At 47.0% G+C, this 25,400-nt stretch overlaps 1 protein-coding gene across 1 annotated transcript in view; it reads left to right on the top strand.

Annotated features, from left to right (window-relative positions):
* Positions 1 to 25,400, top strand: part of adarb2 (adenosine deaminase RNA specific B2 (inactive)) — a 352,690-nt gene that overhangs the window by 304,637 nt on the left and 22,653 nt on the right. Inside the window, exons 7-8 of the mRNA XM_072450488.1 lie at positions 7,642 to 7,793; positions 13,656 to 13,824. Coding sequence (XP_072306589.1) covers positions 7,642 to 7,793; positions 13,656 to 13,824 — 321 coding nt within the window. The remainder of the gene's footprint in view (positions 1 to 7,641; positions 7,794 to 13,655; positions 13,825 to 25,400) is intronic.

The raw sequence follows: 25,400 nt of genomic DNA, 5'->3' as shown, positions 1-25,400 counted from the left end.
AGTTGGATTACACAGCAACAACAAGAGCTGGCTTCTGCTGCTGAAAAGTGGTTCCAACTCAGCCAGTAACAGCTGGGCCAGAAATGAGTTCTGGTTCTGGTGGAGTATGAAACATAAACATAACATCCTCGTGAAAGAGAGTAAGACGGCACAACGAAGTCTGAAATGCAGCCAGAACGAGAGAGGGAATCAGGAGAAAGACGACAACTGCTGACTAAACACTTGCTCTTGTGGAAAACCAAGCTGGCACAGCACAGAACCTGAACCAGCCCAGAACAGGTCCATAACAAGCCAAGAACCAGCCAGGAACCAGCCCAGAACAGGCCCATAACAAGCTAGGAACCAGCCCAGAACAGGCCCGGAACAAGCTAGGAACCAGCCCAGAACAGGCCCATAACAAGCTAGGAACCAGCCCAGAACAGGCCCATAACAAGCTAGGAACCAGCCCAGAACAGGCCCGGAACAAACCCAGAACAAGCCCAGAACAAGCCAGGAACCAACCAGGAACCAGGCCGGAACAAGTCCAGAACAAGCCCAGAACAAGTCCAGAACAAGTCCAGAACAAGCCCTGAACAAGTCCAGAACAATTCCAGAACAAGCCCAGAACAAGTCCAGAACAAGTCCAGAACAAGTCCAGAACAAGTCCAGAACAAGCCCTGAACAAGTCCAGAACAAGTCCAGAACAAGCCCTGAACAAGTCCAGAACAAGTCCAGAACAAGCCCTGAACAAGTCCAGAACAAGTCCAGAACAAGCCCTTGAACAAGCCCTGAACAAGTCCAGAACAAGTCCAGAACAAGCCCTGAACAAGTCCAGAACAAGTCCAGAACAAGCCCTGAACAAGTCCAGAACAAGTCCAGAACAAGCCCTGAACAAGTCCAGAACAAGTCCAGAACAAGCCCTGAACAAGTCCAGAACAAGTCCAGAACAAGTCCAGAACAAGTCCAGAACAAGCCCTGAACAAGTCCAGAACAAGCCCTGAACAAGTCCAGAACAAGTCCAGAACAAGCCCTGAACAAGTCCAGAACAAGTCCAGAACAAGCCCTGAACAAGTCCAGAACAAGTCCAGAACAAGTCCAGAACAAGTCCAGAACAAGCCCTGAACAAGTCCAGAACAAGTCCAGAACAAGTCCAGAACAAGCCCTGAACAAGTCCAGAAGCTCCATCTACTGGAGCCTTTTCATCATTCCGTCCTTGACCAAGTCTGGATGTCTCAACAACTAAAACTTAGAGAAAACTAAAGGAGAAAAGCCTCAAATGCGCCACACAAATGACACAAATGACACAAACGACACAAACGACACAAACCCTGTCATCGACTGTAACAGTTCAACTCGAGCTCGTTCTTGTTCTTCAAAACAGCAGTGAGAAGAATAAGTGGAGTTCGAGAGAACATATGGCTCAAACATGACTGAAACTCTGTTTCCATGGCGCTGATGATGAGACAAACAGTGGGACGTCACAACATTTAAAGCCTCTAAAACAGAACTGAAAGTTTGTGTGATTTCACTGCGACACGAGGCTTAACGATGATCGGAGCGTCTTCTTCTCTAACGAGTGTCGCTCGTCTTTAAGTCTGTTTGGTCTTGGAACGTTCTCCGTCTGATGAAGATTAAGAAATGTACTTCTGTATTTTAATTAGTGTGTCGTGTGCGGAAAATGTTGCACTTTGCCCAAGTCATGCATGAAACAGAGGTTAATAAATATATAAATAAATACATAAAATTAACTATGTATATGGTGATTTTTATTTCAAATTTCAAACATTACTTTTATAGATAAAAAAGTATTTTATAATGAACTCTGAAAATATGTTACAGAATACTGAATACCGCTGTTGTAATGTATTTTGTAACGTCATGGTCAGGGCCGGCCCAAGTCTTCAGGGGGTCCTAAGCGAAAACATTTTTGGGGGCCCCTCACCACGTCATCAGAATCAGTTTTATTGCCATTGTCAGTAAACAATTCACATATGGGAACTTTCTTCAACGCAAACAAAGCGCACCAAAACTCCAGGGCATCCGTTTGCCAGTTAGTTTATTCTCAGCACCTTACAAGCTCAAATATTGATAACTTAAATCCCACAATGCAACTTGGTATTCCGCTGACATCACCTCTACTCCCTGTACAAATAACACACGCCCCAGATATGTTTTTGGGCGTATTTGTGGGCGTTAAGGGTCGACAGCCACATTAGCAGTTTAAATTAATGAACAGAGATTTTCAGACCTTTTTGGGTCTTCTGCTGCATTTTAATGTGGTCCAGCCGGATAAAGTAAGAGTAAAATGTTGAGGTTGTAATGCTATAAAATGATGATGTGATGAAACTGTGCCAGGAGAAAGTGATTAAAGCCAGTTATTAATACATTAGTGTACTTAATTACTCAATACAATATTGGCTATGAAAAATAATTATGATCAAATTGATTAATTTTAACTGAAAATGTAAAAGTAATAGTTATCCTTACTAATTTATCTTTTACTGCTCCCAACTTTTCCTTCTTGCCAAAGTGACAAAATAAGTTATATTAAATTAAACAAATGGCATAAGCATTGCTTGATTAACAATTAACACTGATAAAACAAACATGTTATTCCCAGAGAATGAACAGAACGAGAAGTGAAGGTCCAAACCTCGCTTTAGTGAAGCGACTGCGTTTCTGCAACTTTGCCACTTTTATATAAAAATATATAGTATTATTCTATAACAGACGTAATCATAATATGTCTGGTTATTTTTCACTATCAATTTATTATAATTTATAACAAATAGTCTAATGATGCTTTTTAAATAAATTGAAATGTTTTATTGCTCTATTAAAAGTGAATTACAATATAAATGTTTGTTCTGATCAGAACATCACACACTGGACTCCTGCATGAAACAATGCTGCGATGTGATTGGCTGATGGACCTTACACGCATAAACCTTTACGTTCCTCTTATTGCACTTTAAGAAGTCAAAGTCAAACAGACATCACGAGTCACGATTGATCTCACACATGGTGATGGACACAGTTGATGGATACCTTTGTATGTACTCCTGCCATGGACACAGTTGATGGATACCTTTGTATGTACTCCTGTCATGAACACAGTTGATGGATACCTTTGTGTGTACTCCTGTCATGGACACAGTTGATGGATACCTTTGTATGTACTCCTGTCATGGACACAGTTGATGGATACCTTTGTATGTACTCCTGTCATGAACACAGTTGATGGATACCTTTGTATGTACTCCTGTCATGGACACAGTTGATGGATACCTTTGTATGTACTCCTGCCATGGACACAGTTGATGGATACCTTTGTATGTACTCCTGCCATGGACACAGTTGATGGATACCTTTGTATGTACTCCTGCCATGGACACAGTTGATGGATACCTTTGTGTGTACTCCTGTCATGGACACAGTTGATGGATACCTTTGTATGTACTCCTGTCATGGACACAGTTGATGGATACCTTTGTATGTACTCCTGTCATGAACACAGTTGATGGATACCTTTGTATGTACTCCTGCCATGGACACAGTTGATGGATACCTTTGTATGTACTCCTGCCATGGACACAGTTGATGGATACCTTTGTATGTACTCCTGCCATGGACACAGTTGATGGATACCTTTGTGTGTACTCCTGTCATGGACACAGTTGATGGATACCTTTGTGTGTACTCCTGTCATGGACACAGTTGATGGATACCTTTGTATGTACTCCTGTCATGGACACAGTTGATGGATACCTTTGTGTGTACTCCTGCCATGGACACAGTTGATGGATACCTTTGTATGTACTCCTGCCATGGACACAGTTGATGGATACCTTTGTATGTACTCCTGCCATGGACACAGTTGATGGATACCTTTGTATGTACTCCTGTCATGGACACAGTTGATGGATACCTTTGTGTGTACTCCTGCCATGGACACAGTTGATGGATACCTTTGTATGTACTTTCGGGGGGCGGAGAAAAGGCCATCGTTACGAAATGGATGACACAAACTTCACCAACGATCAAGGACTGACATTAGACAAATGGAAAAACTAACATTTGGAATTTGGGACAAATGTGTGGACCAACTGGGACTTTTATTTTAATTAATATTTTTTCATGATTGTGTTTCTTTTGTTGGTAGAGGTCTTTTTGTAATTAAGAAATATATATTAGTCCTAATTTCCTCTGGTTCTGTTCTGTCTGAGTTTCGTTTTTAACTTTAAATAAGTCAAGTAAAATAAAAAAATAATTAAATTAAATTAAATTAAACTGAAATTAAATTTAAAAATTAAATTGAATTAAAATAAATTAAATTAAAATAAATTAAAATAAATGAATAAATACACATTTAAAAGCCTCTGAGTCCATTTCCCAGCATACATTCTGTCCAAACCGGCTGTGACTGTGCGTCGCCTTCAGTCTTCAGGATTTGAGTCCTCCGCGAGGGGGGGGAGGGGGGGATCATCAGATTGTAGGACCTGGAGTGCGGCGGCTGAATGTCAGATTAGCATACGCAGAAGTGAGTTTTTGTCTTGGTGGCAGGTACGACGGACTGCGGCTAATGGGCGAGATAAGTCGTAATGGAGTGACCAAACGAAATGCCACCATATTTACACTGAGGAGACGGAGGAGGAAGAGGAGGAGGAGGAGGAGGAGAGAGGAAGAGGAGGAAGAGGGAGGAGAGAGGAGGAGGCAGGAGGAGGGAGGAGAGAGGAGGAGGCAGGAGGCTGGAGGAGGAGGAGAGAGGAAGAGGAGGAGGAGGAGGAGAGAGGAGGGAGAAGGCAGGAGGGAGGAGGAGGAGAGAGGAGGGAGAAGGCAGGAGGGAGGAGGAGGAGAGAGGAGGAGGAGGGAGGAGGAGAGAGGAGGTGGGAGGAGGAGAGAGGAAGAGGAGGAGGAGGAGGGAGGAGAGAGGAGGAGGGAGGAGGCAGGAGGGAGGAGGAGGAGGAGGAGAGAGGAGGGAGGAGGCAGGAGGGAGGAGGAGAGAGGAGGAGGAGGAGGGAGGAGGAGAGAGGAGGTGGGAGGAGGAGAGAGGAGGAGGAGGAGGAGGAGGAGGAGGAGGAGGAGAGGAGGAGGAGAGAGGAGGGAGAAGGCAGGAGGGAGGAGGAGGAGAGAGGAGGAGGAGGGAGGAGGAGAGAGGAGGTGGGAGGAGGAGAGAGGAAGAGGAGGAGGAGGAGGGAGGAGAGAGGAGGAGGGAGGAGGCAGGAGGGAGGAGGAGAGAGGAGGAGGAGGGAGGAGGAGAGAGGAGGTGGGAGGAGGAGAGAGGAGGAGGAGGATGAGGAGGAGGAGAGGAGGAGGGAGGAGAGAGGAGGAGGAGGAGAGAGGAGGAGAGAGGAGGAGGAGAGAGGAGGATGAAGGAGGAGGGATGAGGAGGAGGGAAAAGAAGGGATGAGGAGGAGGAGAGAGGAGGGATGGGGAGGAGGAGGGAGGAGGAGGAGAGAGGAGGAGGAGGAGGAGGAGGAGGAGGAGGAGGGATGAGGAGGAGGAGGAGGAGGAGAGAGGAGGGATGGGGAGGAGGAGGAGGAGGAGAGAGGAGGAGGAGGAGGAGGAGGAGGAGGAGGAGAGAGGAGGAGGAGGAGAGAGGAGGAGGAGGAGGAGGAGGAGGAGGAGGAGGAGGAGGAGGAGGAGGAGGAGGAGGAGGAGGAGGAGGAGGAGGGAAAAGAAGGGATGAGGAGGCCTGAGTGGGGCGGAGAAGGAAGGAGGAAAAGGGCCTGGATGGAGAGATTAATGACAAGTCGAGTCGTTAAGAGGGCTGAAGCAAGTTAAACGATTAATCGCAACTAAACAATCGAATTTAGCGTTGTTAAGGTAAGGTTAAGGTAATAACAATCTATCACGGCTGCAGTGATTAATCGACATGTTGTAAGACTAATGTAAGACTACAAAAGTAGTTGTATTTTGATCATCATAATCTTTAACTGGACAATACAGACTCATAAACGCGTTACAAAGACGATTGTCAAGGTTATTTCCACTATTGTTTATTAAAGATGCACTGTGTAAATTTGCTCGTCTCCATGGAGATGTTATTGCTTTGCCTGGTATGTGTCACAGAATGAAACTCATCCATCTAGCCTTTATTCATTTACAGGTTTATTTAATGCTCAAAAAAAATTTTCATATTCTTCCTGTGTGTGGGGTCGCCTTTCCACAGATCTGAACCCCATGTGCTTGTCTCCATGGAGATACATATAGGTTTAATGCAATATATAGAACATTCTGGGCAAAGCGAAAACATCTGCAACCCAGAAAAGGCATGATAAGTCGACTTGTACGGTTGTTTTGTTAGAGAGTCCATCAGAAAACCGTTACACACCGCGAGGACAACGTTGTTTAAGTGCATTTGTTAGTTTTGTGTGACGATCGTTGTGTTTTGTGTGATGATCGTTGTGTTTTGTGTGACGCTGGTTGTGTTTTGTGTGACGCTGGTTGTGTTTTGTGTGACGCTGGTTGTGTTTTGTGTGACGCTGGTTGTGTTTTGTGTGACGCTGGTTGTGTTTTGTGTGACGCTGGTTGTGTTTTGTGTGACGCTGGTTGTGTTTTGTGTGACGATCGTTGTGTTTTGTGTGACGCTGGTTGTGTTTTGTGTGACGCTGGTTGTGTTTTGTGTGACGCTGGTTGTGTTTTGTGTGACGCTGGTTGTGTTTTGTGTGACGCTGGTTGTGTTTTGTGTGACGCTGGTTGTGTTTTGTGTGACGCTGGTTGTGTTTTGTGTGACGCTGGTTGTGTTTTGTGTGACGCTGGTTGTGTTTTGTGTGACGATCGTTGTGTTTTGTGTGACGCTGGTTGTGTTTTGTGTGACGCTGGTTGTGTTTTGTGTGACGCTGGTTGTGTTTTGTGTGACGCTGGTTGTGTTTTGTGTGACGCTGGTTGTGTTTTGTGTGACGCTGGTTGTGTTTTGTGTGACGCTGGTTGTGTTTTGTGTGACGCTGGTTGTGTTTTGTGTGACGATCGTTGTGTTTTGTGTGACGATCGTTGTGTTTTGTGTGACGCTGGTTGTGTTTTGTGTGACGCTGGTTGTGTTTTGTGTGACGCTGGTTGTGTTTTGTGTGACGCTGGTTGTGTTTTGTGTGACGCTGGTTGTGTTTTGTGTGACGCTGATTGTGTTTTGTGTGACGCTGGTTGTGTTTTGTGTGACGCTGGTTGTGTTTTGTGTGACGCTGGTTGTGTTTTGTGTGACGATCGTTGTGTTTTGTGTGACGCTGGTTGTGTTTTGTGTGACGCTGGTTGTGTTTTGTGTGACGCTGGTTGTATTTTGTGTGACGCTGGTTGTGTTTTGTGTGACGCTGGTTGTGTTTTGTGTGACGCTGGTTGTGTTTTGTGTGACGCTGGTTGTGTTTTGTGTGACGCTGGTTGTGTTTTGTGTGACGCTGGTTGTGTTTTGTGTGACGCTGGTTGTGTTTTGTGTGACGATCGTTGTGTTTTGTGTGACGATCGTTGTGTTTTGTGTGACGCTGGTTGTGTTTTGTGTGACGCTGGTTGTGTTTTGTGTGACGCTGGTTGTGTTTTGTGTGACGCTGGTTGTGTTTTGTGTGACGCTGGTTGTGTTTTGTGTGACGATCGTTGTGTTTTGTGTGACGATCGTTGTGTTTTGTGTGACGCTGGTTGTGTTTTGTGTGACGCTGGTTGTGTTTTGTGCCGCAGTAAGCGTGTGGAGGATTGGGAGCAGTCCGTCTTCGTGCGACACAAGGAGAACAGCTTCCGGTTGAAGGAGAACGTGCACTTCCACATGTTCGTCAGCACGTCGCCCTGCGGAGACGGGAGAGTCAACTCGCCCTACGAAGTGTCCAACGACTGTAAGTCCTATCAGTACAATAATACTACAATAATACTACAATAAAACTACAATAATACTACAATAATACTACAATAAAACTACAATAATACTACAATAAAACTACAATAATACTACAATAATACTACAATAATACTACAATAATACTACACTAAAACTACAATAATACTATAATAATACTACAATAAAACTACAATAATACTATAATAAAACTACAATAATACTACAATAATACTACAATAAAACTACAATAATACTACAATAATACTACAATAATACTACAATAAAACTACAATAATACTACAATAATACTACAATAATACTACAATAATACTACAATAATACTACAATAAAACTACAATAATACTACAATAATACTACAATAAAACTACAATAATACTATAATAAAACTACATTAATACTACAATAATACTACAATAAAACTACAATAATACTACAATAATACTACAATAATACTACAATAAAACTACAATAATACTATAATAATACTACAATAAAACTAAAATAATACTACAATAATACTACAATAAAACTACAATAATACTACAATAAAACTACAATAAAACTACAATAATACTACAATAAAACTACAATAATACTACAAGAACATGATTATTACTGTGTTTAGATTATTCATGAGTTCAAAGAACAGTCAATGTTAGAACTGTAGATTGTGGCTCACGTCTCCCTCTGTTGGTGCAAAATAATATTACAATCTCACGCGTCACAAACTGTTGACTTAATAAAAGCTTAATAATAATACTTTAGTCATTTAAGTGTTTGTGTTTGGACTTTGAACCACACTTTTCATTTTCAAATACTCAAATTCAACCTTTACATTTACAAACCAAAATATTGAGTCATGTTTAGCTTAACTACACAGTGTTCATATATATGTACACACAAGTACACAAACCTAAATACTTATTTTTTATATATTGATATGTATGTATAAAAATGGAAAAAATACATTTAGAAACAACATGTATGACTCGGCGTTATATGGTTTTAGAAAAAAATAATCAGTGGTATTTACGATTAGATTTGTGATTTATGTGTAAAAAATCGGCTTCTTTTCAGAGCATTTACAAGAAATATGAATAAGAAACAAATACAAGTCCCAGAACATGTTTGTGTTTGTAGACATCTAAAAGCTGAAGGATTAATAAAGTTTGTTTGTTTTTTCCAATAAATAGACTTCATATTTTGTTATGGACGTTCTGATATCTAAATAGACTAAATAATCACAGTTTTTGCACCAACTCAAATTGCGATTCACTAAAGAAATTTAGGCTCGAATCTAAGTTTTATTTTGAAAAAACGTGTATGTGAGGCTTTTAGGACCGTTAAATACGACAGTAAACGGCAAACAATATTAGTATTAACAACTAAAACCTGCATTTCACTCAGAATGATCACGTGTGCAGTTTCAGGCGTTTATTAAAGAAGTTATTAAAGAAGTTATTAAAGACGTTTGCAGTTTTAGGTCAATGCGAAAAGAAAAACTGTGGTGAAAAGTCAAATTAAACAGTCGAGTCTTTCCTCCTTTCTGCTGCCGTTCATTTAAACCGTTACAAAACTAATAAAATCATCGGTCGACAGATAAAACGTTCGCCTTTGTGACCTCCTTCTCGATCCCAAACACAGAACGGGCAGATTTCCCGAGCGGCCATCTTGTTTTTGCCATGACCTCTTACATTGCATTACGTTCTAAAAATAACCGTCTTTTTATGCACAAATGTCACACCCTATTACCACCGGCCCATCTTTACATTAACCACTGCCCAGGTTCATTTTCTCCTCGTTCCCTCCCTCCTCTCCTCGTTCCCTCCCTCCTCTCCTCGTTCCCTCCTTCCTCTCCTCGTTCCCTCCCTCCTCTCCTCGTTCCCTCCTTCCTCTCCTCGTTCCCTCCCTCCTCTCCTCGTTCCCTCCCTCCTCTCCTCGTTCCCTCCTTCCTCTCCTCGTTCCCTCCCTCCTCTCCTCGTTCCCTCCTTCCTCTCCTCGTTCCCTCCCTCCTCTCCTCGTTCCCGCCTTCCTCTCCTCATTCCCTCCTTCCTCTCCTCGTTCCCTCCCTCCTCTCCTCGTTCCCTCCTTCCTCTCCTCGTTCCCTCCCTCCTCTCCTCATTCCTTCTTTCCTCTCCTCGTTCCCTCCCTCCTCTCCTCATTCCCTCCTTCCTCCCCTCGTTCCCTCCCTCCTCTCCTCGTTCCCTCTCTCCTTTCCTCTTTCTCTCCTTCCTCTCCTCGTTCCCTCCCTCCTCTCCTCGTTCCCTCCTTCCTCTCCTCGTTCCCTCCCTCCTCTCCTCGTTCCCTCCTTCATCTCCTTCATCTCCTCGTTCCCTCCCTCCTCTCCTCGTTCCCTCCTTCCTCTCCTCGTTCCCTCCCTCCTCACCTCGTTCCCTCGTTCCTCTCCGCGTTCCCTCCTCTCCTCGTTCCCTCCTTCCTCTCCTCATTCCCTCCCTCCTCTCCTCGTTCCCTCCCCCCTCTCCTCGTTCCCTCCCTCCTCGTTCCCTCCTTCCTCTCCTCGTTCCCACCCTCCTCACCTCGTTCCCTCCCTCCTCTCCTCGTTCTCTCCTTCCTCTCCTTGTTCCCTCCCTACACTCCTCGTTCCCTCCCTCCTCTCCTCATTTCCCTCCTTCCTCTCCTCGTTCCCTCCCTCCTCTCCTCGTTCCCTCCCTCCTCTCCTCGTTCCCTCCTTCCTCTCCTCGGTTCCCTCCCTCCTCTCCTCGTTCCCTCCTTCCTCTCCTCGTTCCCTCCTTCCTCTCCTCGTTCCCTCCTTCCTATCCTCATTCCCTACTTCCTCTCCTCGTTCCCTCCCTCCTCTCCTCTCCTCGCTCCGTCCCTCCTCTCCTCGTTCCCTCCCTCCTCTCCTCTCCTCGTTCCCTCCTTCCTCTCCTCGCTCCCTCCCTCCTCTCCTCGCTCCCTCCCTCCTCTCCTGGTTCCCTCCCTCCTCTCCTCTCCTCGCTCCCTCCATCCCTTCTTTCCCCGTTGCTGACTGGATCACATTTTACTGCTTAGCCTTTCAAAACAAATTGTGTATTCATTTAGCGGTTTTAGCCTAGCTGCCTTTTCTGCTGCCCTGCCACTTCTTCGGTAATCTTCCGCGTTATATGAATACATTAGCGAGCGTTGCCGTAGCGCTAAGCCGAACGAGCTAGCTCTTTAAATGTGATATCATTGGCTCTGTCGCATTGGAAAACCCTTTGAACTTTAAGGCCACGAAGTCGTTTGAAATGTACAAATACTAAGTAACGTGTATCTGGTTATTACAAAAGGCGGAACACGTGTTTTTTGCCGTCTGTTGAAGTCTGCACCGTCGCTGTCACGATATGACGGCCAAAACTGATGTAAATAAATATATATAGAAAAACGTGCCATTTCGTTGCAAAATCTGACAATGTGTTTAACAATTGTGAATAATCAAAAAAGTTTTAGGCCATGAAGACGAAATGTACAAAAAACTAGTAATATGTATCTAGTACCGTATTTTCCAGTCGCACCAGCCTAAAAATGCATAATAGAGAAGAAAAAAACATATATAAGTCGCACTGGAGTATGAAATGCAGTTGCAAGTGTTAAAATAACGAATAATATCACATATAAGTCACTCCGGAGTATAAGTATATAAGTATAAATATAAGTATAAGTCGCACCCGGGCCAAGACTATGAAAAACGGTGCAACTTATAGTCCGGAAAATACGGTAATAACAAAAGTGAAACTAATACTTACCGTCTGTTGAAGTCAGAAGTTAGAGTTTTAATTCCATGCCATTCTGTAACTAAATCTGACAATGTTTTTATTAATTGTGCCTGATCAAAAACTTTTATGTCATGAAGTCATTTGAACTGTACAAATAATAAGTAACATGTATCTGGTTATTACAAAAAGCGAAACACATATTTTGCTGTCTGTTGAAGTCTAAAATGGAGGTTTAACTCGCCGTCGCTGTCACAATTTGACGACCGAAACAAATTCCATGTAATTTAGACATAATAAAAACAGAAACGTGCCATTCACTAACTAAATCTGAACTTTTATGTCGTAAAGTCGTTTGAAATGTACAAAAAATAAGTAACATCTGGTGTTACAAAAAGCGAAAACTAATGTTTGCCGTCTGTTGAAGCCAGAAGTTAGAGTTTTAATTCCATGCAATTCTGTAACTAAATCTGACAATGTTTTTATTAATTGTGCCTGATCAAAAACATTTATGTCATGAAGTCGTTTCAAATGTACAAAAATAAGTAACATGTATCTTGTTATTACAAAAAGCGAAACACATATTTGTTGCCGTCTGTTGAAGTCTAAAATGGAGGTTTAACTCGCCGTCGCTGTCACAATTTGACGACCAAAACGGATTAATAGAAATTAGACATCATAAAAACAGAAACGTCCCATTCCATAAGTAAATCTGAACTTTTATGTCGTAAAGTTTTTTGAAATTTACAAAAAATAAGTAACATCTGGGTATAACAAAAAACGGGGGGAAATGTTTGCCGTCTGTTGAATTCAGAAGTTAGAGTTTTGATTCCATGCCATTCCGTAACTAAATATGACAATGTTTTTATTAATTGTGCCTGATCAAAAACTTTTATGTCATGAAGTCGTTTGAACTGTACTAATAATAAGTAACATGTATCTGGTTATTACAAAAGGCGGAACACGTGTTTTTTGCCGTCTGTTGAAGTCTAAAATGGAGGTTTAACTCGCCGTCGCTGTCACAATTTGACGACCAAAACAAATTCCACATAAATTAGACGTTCCAAAAACTGAAACGTTCCATTCCGTAACAAAATCAGACAATATTTTTAATCCGTTGTTTTATTCATGATGCAAAAATGTACAATGGTGTGATCAGTGAGGTTTGAAATTCGACGATTATTAGCAAAATATGAAAAAAAAATACACGTTGTGAGCTTAATTCTGTTATGAAACGTGCTGTTTGTGACTAATGTGTTTAAATATAGATATAAACCGCCAACATAGAAGTCACATTTGCATACAGAACGGTTGCCATGACGCCAAGATTTGAAACTCAACCTAATTTGAATCTTAAACAACAGGTGAAATAAAAGAGAAACATTAATTTGCAATAAAGAGCTAAATTATAGTCTGTAAATGTCTTTTTTGAGGCTCATGTATCGCACAGAACGTGAACGCACCATAAAATCTACCACAAAAGTGCAGAAATATCACTTTATAAGCTTGTTTGAGAGATTACACTTGATGTTAATGTTTCTTTTCGAGCTCATTTTGAATCATTTTAATTAAAGACGTTACACTACAACTCCCAAAACAACAATCCCGCCCACAAAGTCAACAGTACACATTAAATTTACATAAACTTTGCAAAGAAACACTACTTTCTTCTATTGCCCTCCTCACATCAGAGTATTAAGTGTAATATTTTGTTTTGCAGTATTACTTTATTACTTTTAGGTATTGGTTTTTTGATTTGGTATTGCTTATTGTTAGTAGTAGTAATAGTGTTAGTATTAGTATGTATTTATGTGTTTATGTAGTTTACAGTTTCAATTTGTAGCCATTTCAAATAGTTTTTTTTATCAAATGTGCTATAGATAAATATCATTAAAGTTACAAGACGGAGCATTTGCAAACAAAAACAACACAACCTTCAAAATAAAACACCCAAAAAATAATCAAAATGCAAAACTAAACAACCTCCAGTAAAAGATGAAATGACAAACTACAAAAGGAGGAAGATTAAAAGAGATATAGACACATAAATAGTGTGGTCCATAAGTGTGTAATAACTGTGTCGTTGTTGTTGTTGTTGTTGTTGTTGTTGTGTTGTTGTTGTTGTTGTGTTGTTGTTGTTTTGCCAGTGCACAGCAGCAGACACTTGGTGAGGAAGCAGCGCAGCCACCTCAGGACTAAGATCGAGTCCGGAGAGGGAACGGTCCCTGTGCGGAGCCGGGGCCCGGTCCAGACGTGGGACGGGGTTCTACAGGGGGAGCAGCTCATCACCATGTCCTGCACCGACAAGATCACCAGGTCAGCACCTGCACCGGCACCTGCACGGGTCTGACAGGCACCTGCACGGGTCTGACTGACAGGCACCTGCACGGGTCTGACAGGCACCTGCACGGGTCTGACAGGCACCTGCACGGGTCTGACAGGCACCTGCACGGGTCTGTCTGACAGGCACCTGCACGGGTCTGACAGGCACCTGCACGGGTCTGACAGGCACCTGCACGGGTCTGTCTGACAGGCACCTGCACGGGTCTGACTGACAGGCACCTGCACGGGTCTGTCTGACAGGCACCTGCACGGGTCTGTCTGACAGGCACCTGCACGGGTCTGTCTGACAGGCACCTGCACGGGTCTGTCTGACAGGCACCTGCACGGGTCTGTCTGACAGGCACCTGCACGGGTCTGACTGACAGGCACCTGCACGGGTCTGACAGGCACCTGCACGGGTCTGTCTGACAGGCACCTGCACGGGTCTGTCTGACAGGCACCTGCACGGGTCTGTCTGACAGGCACCTGCACGGGTCTGACAGGCACCTGCACGGGTCTGTCTGACAGGCACCTGCACGGGTCTGACAGGCACCTGCACGGGTCTGTCTGACAGGCACCTGCACGGGTCTGTCTGACAGGCACCTGCACGGGTCTGTCTGACAGGCACCTGCACGGGTCTGACAGGCACCTGCACGGGTCTGTCTGACAGGCACCTGCACGGGTCTGACAGGCACCTGCACGGGTCTGTCTGACAGGCACCTGCACGGGTCTGTCTGACAGGCACCTGCACGGGTCTGTCTGACAGGCACCTGCACGGGTCTGTCTGACAGGCACCTGCACGGGTCTGTCTGACAGGCAACTGCACGGGTCTGACTGACAGGCACCTGCACGGGTCTGACAGGCACCTGCACGGGTCTGTCTGACAGGCACCTGCACGGGTCTGTCTGACAGGCACCTGCACAGGTCTGTCTGACAGGTACCTGCACGGGTCTGACAGGCACCTGCACGGGTCTGTCTGACAGGCACCTGCATGGGTCTGACAGGCACCTGCACGGGTCTGTCTGACAGGCACCTGCACGGGTCTGTCTGACAGGCACCTGCACGGGTCTGTCTGACAGGCACCTGCACGGGTCTGTCTGACAGGCACCTGCACGGGTCTGACAGGCACCTGCACGGGTCTGACTGACAGGCACCTGCACGGGTCTGTCTGACAGGCACCTGCACGGGTCTGTCTGACAGGCACCTGCACGGGTCTGACTGACAGGCACCTGCACGGGTCTGTCTGACAGGCACCTGCACGGGTCTGTCTGACAGGCACCTGCACGGGTCTGACTGACAGGCACCTGCACGGGTCTGACAGGCACCTGCACGGGTCTGTCTGACAGGCACCTGCACGGGTCTGTCTGACAGGCACCTGCACGGGTCTGTCTGACAGGCACCTGCACGGGTCTGACAGGCACCTGCACGGGTCTGTCTGACAGGCACCTGCACGGGTCTGACTGACAGGCACCTGCACGGGTCTGTCTGACAGGCACCTGCACGGGTCTGTCTGACAGGCACCTGCACGGGTCTGTCTGACAGGCACCTGCACGGGTCTGACTGACAGGCACCTGCACGGGTCTGACAGGCACCTGCACGGGTCTGTCTGACAGGCACCTGCACGGGTCTGTCTGACAGGCACCTGCACGGGTCTGTCTGACAGGCACCTGCACGGGTCTGACAGGCACCTGCACGGGTCTGTCTGACAGGCACCTGCACGGGTCTGACAGGCACCTGCACGGGTCTGTCTGACAGGCACCTGCACGGGTCTGTCTGACAGGCACCTGCACGGGTCTGTCTGACAGGCACCTGCACGGGTCTGACAGGCACCTGCACGGGTCTGTCTGACAGGCACCTGCACGGGTCTGACAGGCACCTGCACGGGTCTGTCTGACAGGCACCTGCACGGGTCTGACAGGCACCTGCACGGGTCTGTCTGACAGGCACCTGCACGGGTCTGTCTGACAGGCACCTGCACGGGTCTGTCTGACAGGCACCTGCACGGGTCTGACAGGCACCTGCACGGGTCTGTCTGACAGGCACCTGCACGGGTCTGACAGGCACCTGCACGGGTCTGTCTGACAGGCACCTGCACGGGTCTGTCTGACAGGCACCTGCACGGGTCTGTCTGACAGGCACCTGCACGGGTCTGTCTGACAGGCACCTGCACGGGTCTGTCTGACAGGCAACTGCACGGGTCTGACTGACAGGCACCTGCACGGGTCTGACAGGCACCTGCACGGGTCTGTCTGACAGGCACCTGCACGGGTCTGTCTGACAGGCACCTGCACGGGTCTGTCTGACAGGTACCTGCACGGGTCTGACAGGCACCTGCACGGGTCTGTCTGACAGGCACCTGCACGGGTCTGACAGGCACCTGCACGGGTCTGTCTGACAGGCACCTGCACGGGTCTGTCTGACAGGCACCTGCACGGGTCTGTCTGACAGGCACCTGCACGGGTCTGTCTGACAGGCACCTGCACGGGTCTGTCTGACAGGCACCTGCACGGGTCTGACAGGCACCTGCACGGGTCTGACTGACAGGCACCTGCACGGGTCTGTCTGACAGGCACCTGCACGGGTCTGTCTGACAGGCACCTGCACGGGTCTGACTGACAGGCACCTGCACGGGTCTGACTGACAGGCACCTGCACGGGTCTGACAGGCACCTGCACGGGTCTGTCTGACAGGCACCTGCACGGGTCTGTCTGACAGGCACCTGCACGGGTCTGTCTGACAGGCACCTGCACGGGTCTGTCTGACAGGCACCTGCACGGGTCTGACAGGCACCTGCACGGGTCTGTCTGACAGGCACCTGCACGGGTCTGACTGACAGGCACCTGCACGGGTCTGTCTGACAGGCACCTGCACGGGTCTGTCTGACAGGCACCTGCACGGGTCTGTCTGACAGGCACCTGCACGGGTCTGACTGACAGGCACCTGCACGGGTCTGACAGGCACCTGCACGGGTCTGTCTGACAGGCACCTGCACGGGTCTGTCTGACAGGCACCTGCACGGGTCTGTCTGACAGGCACCTGCACGGGTCTGACAGGCACCTGCACGGGTCTGTCTGACAGGCACCTGCACGGGTCTGACAGGCACCTGCACGGGTCTGTCTGACAGGCACCTGCACGGGTCTGACAGGCACCTGCACGGGTCTGTCTGACAGGCACCTGCACGGGTCTGTCTGACAGGCACCTGCACGGGTCTGTCTGACAGGCACCTGCACGGGTCTGTCTGACAGGCACCTGCACGGGTCTGTCTGACAGGCACCTGCACGGGTCTGACTGACAGGCACCTGCACGGGTCTGACAGGCACCTGCACGGGTCTGTCTGACAGGCACCTGCACGGGTCTGTCTGACAGGCACCTGCACGGGTCTGTCTGACAGGCACCTGCACGGGTCTGACAGGCACCTGCACGGGTCTGTCTGACAGGCACCTGCACGGGTCTGACAGGCACCTGCACGGGTCTGTCTGACAGGCACCTGCACGGGTCTGTCTGACAGGCACCTGCACGGGTCTGTCTGACAGGCACCTGCACGGGTCTGTCTGACAGGCACCTGCACGGGTCTGACAGGCACCTGCACGGGTCTGACTGACAGGCACCTGCACGGGTCTGTCTGACAGGCACCTGCACGGGTCTGACAGGCACCTGCACGGGTCTGACTGACAGGCACCTGCACGGGTCTGTCTGACAGGCACCTGCACGGGTCTGTCTGACAGGCACCTGCACGGGTCTGTCTGACAGGCACCTGCACGGGTCTGTCTGACAGGCACCTGCACGGGTCTGACAGGCACCTGCACGGGTCTGACTGACAGGCACCTGCACGGGTCTGTCTGACAGGCACCTGCACGGGTCTGTCTGACAGGCACCTGCACGGGTCTGACTGACAGGCACCTGCACGGGTCTGTCTGACAGGCACCTGCACGGGTCTGACAGGCACCTGCACGGGTCTGTCTGACAGGCACCTGCACGGGTCTGACAGGCACCTGCACGGGTCTGTCTGACAGGCACCTGCACGGGTCTGTCTGACAGGCACCTGCACGGGTCTGTCTGACAGGCACCTGCACGGGTCTGTCTGACAGGCACCTGCACGGGTCTGTCTGATAGGCACCTGCACGGGTCTGACTGACAGGCACCTGCACGGGTCTGACACAAAACTAGGAGTAGCAGACAAACGTTAGGCTGTGTTTACACCGGGTTTGGCTTCTTCTAGTCTTGGTTTAGGTTCTAGTCCAGATTGTGTCCAGCTTTAGTGAAGTTAGACTAAACGATGTGTAAACGATGTGTAAACGATGTGTAAACGATGTGTAAACGATGTGTAAACGATGTGTAAACCAGAGCTAATCCAGAGCTGCACAGACTCAGATCATATGAATATTCTCAGAGAAAGCATCAGAATGTTCACACCAAGTTTAAAAATGTCGTTGGGTCTGACATGTTCTGCATTTATTCTATTTTGTCCGCCCTCTGCTCAACAATAACTGTCAAGCTTTTGTTCCAAACCCACAAATACAAGAAATGACCCTGTAAATTAAAGAAAAGTAACAGGCCTAAACTTTTTAATGACTTTATTACAAATCTCTAGATCTATTTTTGTGTGAAATTAGCTTCAGCTTTTAAAAGGAACGTTCAGTCTGTCAGTCCAAACACTTTTGCCACTTCATATTTTACCAAAGGAAATCTCTGCAAGAATTTAAATCTGATATTCTGAGTCTGGATCCACGTATAATTAAATTAAATCAAACTTCAGAGTCTCAGCTCCACAAAGAGTCCAGACCATCGTTCAGGAACAAGAGAACAAGTGTTCAGCTTCAGTTTGAAATGGGGGAAGTGTTAGTCGGGCGTTTTATGGAATAACTGACAGAATGACAAAGATCTGAAACAAGTCAAGCAATGAATCAAGATTAATCGATTATTGAGATCATCCTCAACTGATTTAGTCCTCGAATGTTGTCCTGACTTTACAGAAACATGCCACAAGCTGGAAAAAGAGGTCGATGACTCAGTCAAAGCACGAAGGACGTGAAAATGACTCAGGAGACGTGAAAATGACTCAGGAGACGTGAAAATGACTCAGGAGACGTGAAAATGACTCAGGAGACGTGAAAATGATGTCACTTATAGTTTAATGGGCCAAATCTCATATTCTCGGGCCGTTCACGTTCCAAAAAAACTTTAATCGATGAATCAAAAGAGTTAGTTGCAGCCCTCCCGTCTAACCAAGATCAGACTAAACCTGGACTAAATCAGGACTAAACCGGGACTAAACCGGGACTAAACCGGGACTAAATCAGGACTAAACCAGGACTAAACCAGGACTAAACCAGGACTAAACCGGGACTAAACCGGGACTAAACCGGGACTAAACCAGGACTAAATCAGGACTAAACCAGGACTAAACCAGGACTAAATCAGGACTAAATCAGGACTAAACCGGGACTAAGCTGGGACTAAACCGGGACTAAACCAGGACTAAACCCGGACTAAATAAGGACTAAACCAGGACAAAACCTGGACTAAGCCAGGACTAAATCAGGACTAAACCAGGACTAAATAAGGACTAAACCAGGACAAAACCTGGACTAAGCCAGGACTAAATCAGGACTAAACCAGGACTGAACCAGGACGACTAAACCTGGACTAACCCGGGACTAAACCAGGACTAAACCGGGATTAGACCAGGACTATACCAGGACTAAACCAGGACTAAACCAGGGCTAAACCAGGGCTAAACCAGGACTAAACCAGGGCTAAACCAGGACTAAACCAGGCCATGCACATAAAGACTCATCCATGTTCGGCTAATGCTTCTTTTTAACCTGACTTCTTCTTTCACGTTGTAATATTCTCATCTAAATGGAAATATTGTCAGTGATGCATTTAAAACATGAGCGTTACAGTGAACCTTGTGGTGGATGCGATTTAAAAGCATGTTTCAATCAACTTTGGCTCTCATCCTCAATAAACCCAACGTGTTTTTGCCCAAAGGAGTTTGTCAAAGTCAACGTCAAAAGCAGAAACGATAGACATCAAAATGAGAAATATTCTTTTGGTCTCGAGCTGGCGTAAACCCTGTCTATACCAATACACACAGTTTGTACGTGACATTTAGGTAAAAAAGCCTGTGACCAGAACTGGACTCAATCCGGACTCAACCCGGACTAAAACAGGAGCACAACAGGTCTCAACTCACGCTAAAACTGACACAAATCTTTGTTTTCAGGCTTAAACTGGGACAAAATAGCACTTAAATTGGACTATTTCCCTCAATTCGACGCGTTTGCACCATTTGTCAGCCCTGCACCGCATTTTGAGAACCATTTTCCCCATCCGTCTTCAAACGTCACAAAACCTTGAGTTGTTCATTAGCGAGAGGCGATGTAGCAGCTCGAATAACCAGAGATTTGAGTCATTATTTGGCGCTGATATTATCTCTGCGCTTCTTAATCTGTGTGTGTCGTTGTCAGTTTGTCCTCGTCGCATTTGTCTTCTTGAACCGACCAAAAACTAAATAAACAGGCTCAAAAACATACAACGAAATACTAGTCGGCCATTTTGTCATTTTTGTCAGTTTATAATGTACATTGAGACGCATTTTAACCAAAAAAGTTGGAAAATTGAGACTTTTAGCTGGAGAATATTCACAAATAACCTCTTGTTTATGAAAATCCCAAATTGTTTATTCTATTTTGCCATTTTGACGTGATAAACCCTTCGTCTTGGTGATAAAACATATTTGTGGTTGTGTTTCAGGGTCTTAGTTTGTCCAGGTAACCATTAAAACCACTAAAATATGATTCTTTCTTTAATAGAATTTAAGCGTTGCAGCCGTAGAATTATTTTTCGCCGCAAATTATTTATGTTTCGACCGTTGTGAAAAGCTGATTTGTGCATTATACTCTAACTTTACATAAACCTTCGCTATGGATTTTCATATATTGACATGGACGTGGACTCGTGCCTTCTCTCGACGCCTTCATTTTGCAGGTGCCATTTAGAATCGTGCACGTGGAGATTAGGTTCTGGAGGCCGGCGGATCTCTCCTGGCATTTGTTCAGCGCGTGTCTTTTGTGTCCGCGCATTAGAGTCGTAATCCCGTGTGGTCTTTACCTGTCCGCGGCGAGCTACCGATTTGCCATAGACCGCCCGTGATCCCGCCGTAATGAACGAGTGACGTGGTCGAGCCGCGGCGGCCATCTTGTTTTGCATTGTGATTAACGGAGAGGAGGAGGTGCATTACATTCTCTGTGGGTTAAGTCTGTTAAACTGTGTTAAGATACCAACTTATTCATATTTATTTGTTGGTGAATTGGTTCTCTAAAAAGCATTCATGAAAGACTTAATTAGAAAATGGACAAATTGGAAAAAACTTTGGATTTAATGGTCCATAAATGTAGGATTTTTATGCTGTAATTCTATTTGTATTTATATTTTGTCATATTATGCCATTATTATAGTTACTATTATTATTATTATTATTGTTTATTTGTATTATTTATTATTATTATTATGTATTATTTATTTGTATTATTTATTTGTATTATTTATTATTTTTCTTATTATTATTAGGCCCGAGCGCCACAAGCTGGCGAGAGGCCTATTAATCTCGTAAGGCCGTGCGCACGTAGTGCGCACGAAATCGAGCGCGAAGCGCTCGCCCACTTCCAAACACTCACTAACGCACTCCTCCACTCATGCACGCCCCGTGCATACTAATTAGTTGTAGGAAAATGGAACATTACCGTTGTAAACGGGCGAAGCCCGTGCAAAAGTTCGCACTAAACGAGCACTTTACATTGGGATGACGACCGCGAAGCGGTCGTCATCCCCATATAAAGCACTCATTTGCGCTAAGTAGCTCACGAATACGTTCCCCATCTCTTGCATGTTCCGTGCATATAAGCATGTAATGCAAAAATTGAACATTATTACTGTATAGAGGGCCAAAAACACAAAGTGGGCGGAGCCCACTCAAAATTAACGAAAGTACCCGTCAGTGACCAGGGACCCACACCATGAGGTAGGAAAGCGCGAGCGCTTTCCGAAAATGTATAGTTTATGATATTTGAAAAATGGGAAACATTGTTTTCGCATCGGAATATTATTCTTTCTTTCTTTCTTTCTTTCTTCTTCTTCTTCTCGGGACCAACCCCCCTATTTTTCACCCAGTGAACATTGACGAAAAGTCACAAAAATTTGCACACCTCTAAAAATCGTGCCTCTCTACATTCTGGCTATTTCCCTTTTCTAAAATAAAAAAAATTGGCGCGTCAGCGCCACCAAATGTACCAAAAATGCATTGAGAGATGGGAAATGACCCAAAAAAAATCTGATCGTAGAATCATGAAATTTGGCGCAGAGGTAGATGGTGACAAGAGAAGTAAAAAATATTATTACGGCAACGCCGTCCCCCGAACCAAATGTCGGCCATATTGCTTCAAAAATGGCTAAACATGACTTCGGAGTCTTTCCAAACGTCGTACTTTTACGAACTCCTCCCAGGGCGTTGGCCCTAAAAAGCTGAAATTTGGTGAAAATGCTACTGAGGAGTGGGACATCAAAAGTTATCCAAATTACATTGATACCTCTCACGGTCTCTGTGCGGCGAAGCCGCAAACTGTAACAAAAATTTCAGAAATCTCCCATATTTAAAATTTCTGCCGTTTGCGCAGATAAAGTCCGAATTGCGTCAAATTAGAATCAGTTGTTAAACTCTTTGCCCTAAACCTACTTGAAGTGAAATAAATTCATTTGGCGCCACAGCGCCCCCTACAGATTTTATATGGAGGTTAAATGTTTAGTTTTGCGAAATTATATGAAATTTGACACACAACTCAATTTTAGCATCCCCATCAAAAAAGTCAATGAGACCCATGTCATAATTGTTATGGCGTTGCCGTAACGATGACCGAAACCTCCCATGTTATTCCAATGGGGCCAGAACATGTTTACACTTTAGACTTTCACAAACTCCTCCCAGGGCGTCAGCCCTATTAACCTGAAATTTGGTGAGACTCATCTTCAGGACCATCAAAAGTTATCCACATTTTCATTCAAAGAGTCACGGTGTCTGTGCGGCAAAGCCGCACATTTTGCCAAGAATTCAAAATAAAATTGCTTTTTGATGGTAAAACAAAGGGGAGAACATGTGACAGCGTCACAGATTCAGCAGTAGGCGTGATAAAAGGACAATTGGGGCGCGTTAGCGCCCCCTCCTCTTGCGGCGTGGCGGCGGTGTGGCGGCGGCGTGGCGAGGGCCGATCATTGCCGCTTGCGGCTATATTTTTTCTTATTCTTATTTATTGTTATTATTATGTATTATGTATTAGTATATATTATTATTTTATTATTATTATTTTATTTATAAAAATATATATATATATATATTAAATATGGGGCATAAATAAAATAATATTATTTTATTTATGCCCCCTATAATGACAACACAAACAAGGCAGTTTACGTCGCCCGGATCGGCGTCACCGGGGCCCCATCCTGGAGCCAGGCCTCGGATGGGTGCTCCATGGCGAGCGCCTGGTGGCCGGGTCTTACCCCACGGGGCCCGGCCGGGCACAGCCCGAAAGAGCGACGTGGGGCCGCCCTCCCGTGGGCCCGCCCTCCCGTGGGCCCACCACCCGCAGGAGGATCCATAAGGGGCCGGTGCAGAGAGATCTGGGCGGCAGTCGACGGCAGGGGCCTCGGCGACCAGATCTCCAGACACAGAGACTAACTCTGGGGACATGGAATGTCACCTCGCTGGGGGGGAAAGAGCCTGAGCTTGTGCGGGAGGTTGAGCGATACCGACTAGATATAGTCGGCCTCACCTCCACGCACAGTTTGGGCTCTGGAACCCATCTCCTCGAGAGGGGCTGGACGCTCCACTTCTCTGGTGTTGCCCGCGGGGAGAGGCGGCGGGCTGGTGTGGGCTTGCTGATAGCCCCTCAGCTCAGCCGCCACGTGTTGGAGATTACCCCGGTGAACGAGAGGGTTCAGTGCAGAGTACCCGGCCTTCTTGGAGTCCTTGGGAGGGGTACTGGACAGTGCACCGACTGGGGACTCCGTTGTTCTACTGGGGGACTTCAACGCCCACGTGGGCAATGACAGTGACACCTGGAGAGGGGTGATCGGGAAGAACGGCTTCCCCGATCTGAACCCGAGCGGTGTTCAGTTATTGGACTTCTGTGCTAGCCACGGATTGTCCATAACGTGTATTCAAGCACAAGGGTGTCCATCAGTGCACATGGCACCAGGACACCCTAGGCCGGAGGTCAATGATCGACTTTGTTGTCGTGTCATCTGACCTCCGGCCGCGTGTCTTGGACACTCGGGTGAAGAGAGGGGCAGAGTTGTCAACCGATCACCACCTGGTGGTGAGTTGGATCCGCTGGCGGAGGAGGAAGCCGGACAGACTTGGCAGACCCAAGCGCATTGTGAGGGTCTGTTGGGAACGTCTAGTGGAGCCCTCTGTCAGTAGGGTATTCAACTCGCACCTCCGGGAGAGCTTCTCCCATGTCCCGGGGGAGGCTGGGGACATTGAGTCTGAGTGGACCATGTTCTCCGCCTCCATTGTTGATGCGGCTGCTCGGAGCTGTGGTCGCAAGGTCTCCGGTGCCTGTCGTGGCGGCAACCCCCGAACCCGGTGGTGGACACCGGAAGTAAGGGATGCCGTCAGACTGAAGAAGGAGGCCTATCAGGCCACTCTGGCTTGTAGGTCTCCGGAGGTCATCGAGGGGTATCGGCAGGCCAAGCGAGCCGCGGCTCGTGCTGTCGCAGAGGCAAAAACCCGGGCCTGGGAGGAGTTCGGGGAGGCCATGGAGGAGAACTATCGGTCGGCACCAAAGAAATTCTGGCAAACCGTCCGACGCCTCAGGAGGGGGAAGCAGTGTCTCACCAACACCGTTTACGGTGCGGGTGGAGGCCTGCTGACCTCGACTGGGGATGTCGTCGGACGGTGGAAGGAATACTTTGAGGACCTCCTTAATCCCTCAGTCACGTCTTCCGAAGAGGAAGTAGAGAGAGTCCGGGGACTCGGAGGCTGGCTCATCCATCACCCAAGCTGAAGTCACTGAGGTTGTTCGCAAACTCCTCGGTGGCAGGGCTCCGGGGGTGGATGAGATCCGCCCTGAGTACTTAAAGTATCTGGATGTTGTAGGACTGTCTTGGTTGACACGTCTCTGCAACATCGCGTGGCGGTTGGGGACCGTGCCTCTGGACTGGCAGACCGGGGTGGTGGTCCCTCTGTTCAAGAAGGGGGACCGGAGGGTGTGTTCCAACTACAGAGGGATCACATTCCTCAGCCTCCCGGGTAAGGTCTATTCCAAGGTACTGGAGCGGAGAATCCGACCGATAGTCGAACCTGGGATTCAGGAGGAGCAGAGTGGTTTTCGTCCCGGTCGTGGAACACTGGATCAGCTCTATACCCTCCATCGGGTGCTCGAGGGTTCATGGGAGTTTGCCCAACCAGTCCACATGTGCTTTGTGGATCTGGAGAAGGCTTTCGACCGTGTCCCTCGGGGTGTCCTTTGGGGGGTGCTCCAGGAGTACGGGGTCCGGGGCCCTTTGCT

This window comes from Eucyclogobius newberryi, unplaced genomic scaffold, assembly GCF_026437365.1.
Source record: "Eucyclogobius newberryi isolate DKJ021-1_F unplaced genomic scaffold, fEucNew1.0.hap1 SCAF_18, whole genome shotgun sequence".
Taxonomy (NCBI): domain Eukaryota; kingdom Metazoa; phylum Chordata; class Actinopteri; order Gobiiformes; family Gobiidae; genus Eucyclogobius; species Eucyclogobius newberryi.
This window is presented reverse-complemented; position numbering and strand designations above follow the sequence as displayed.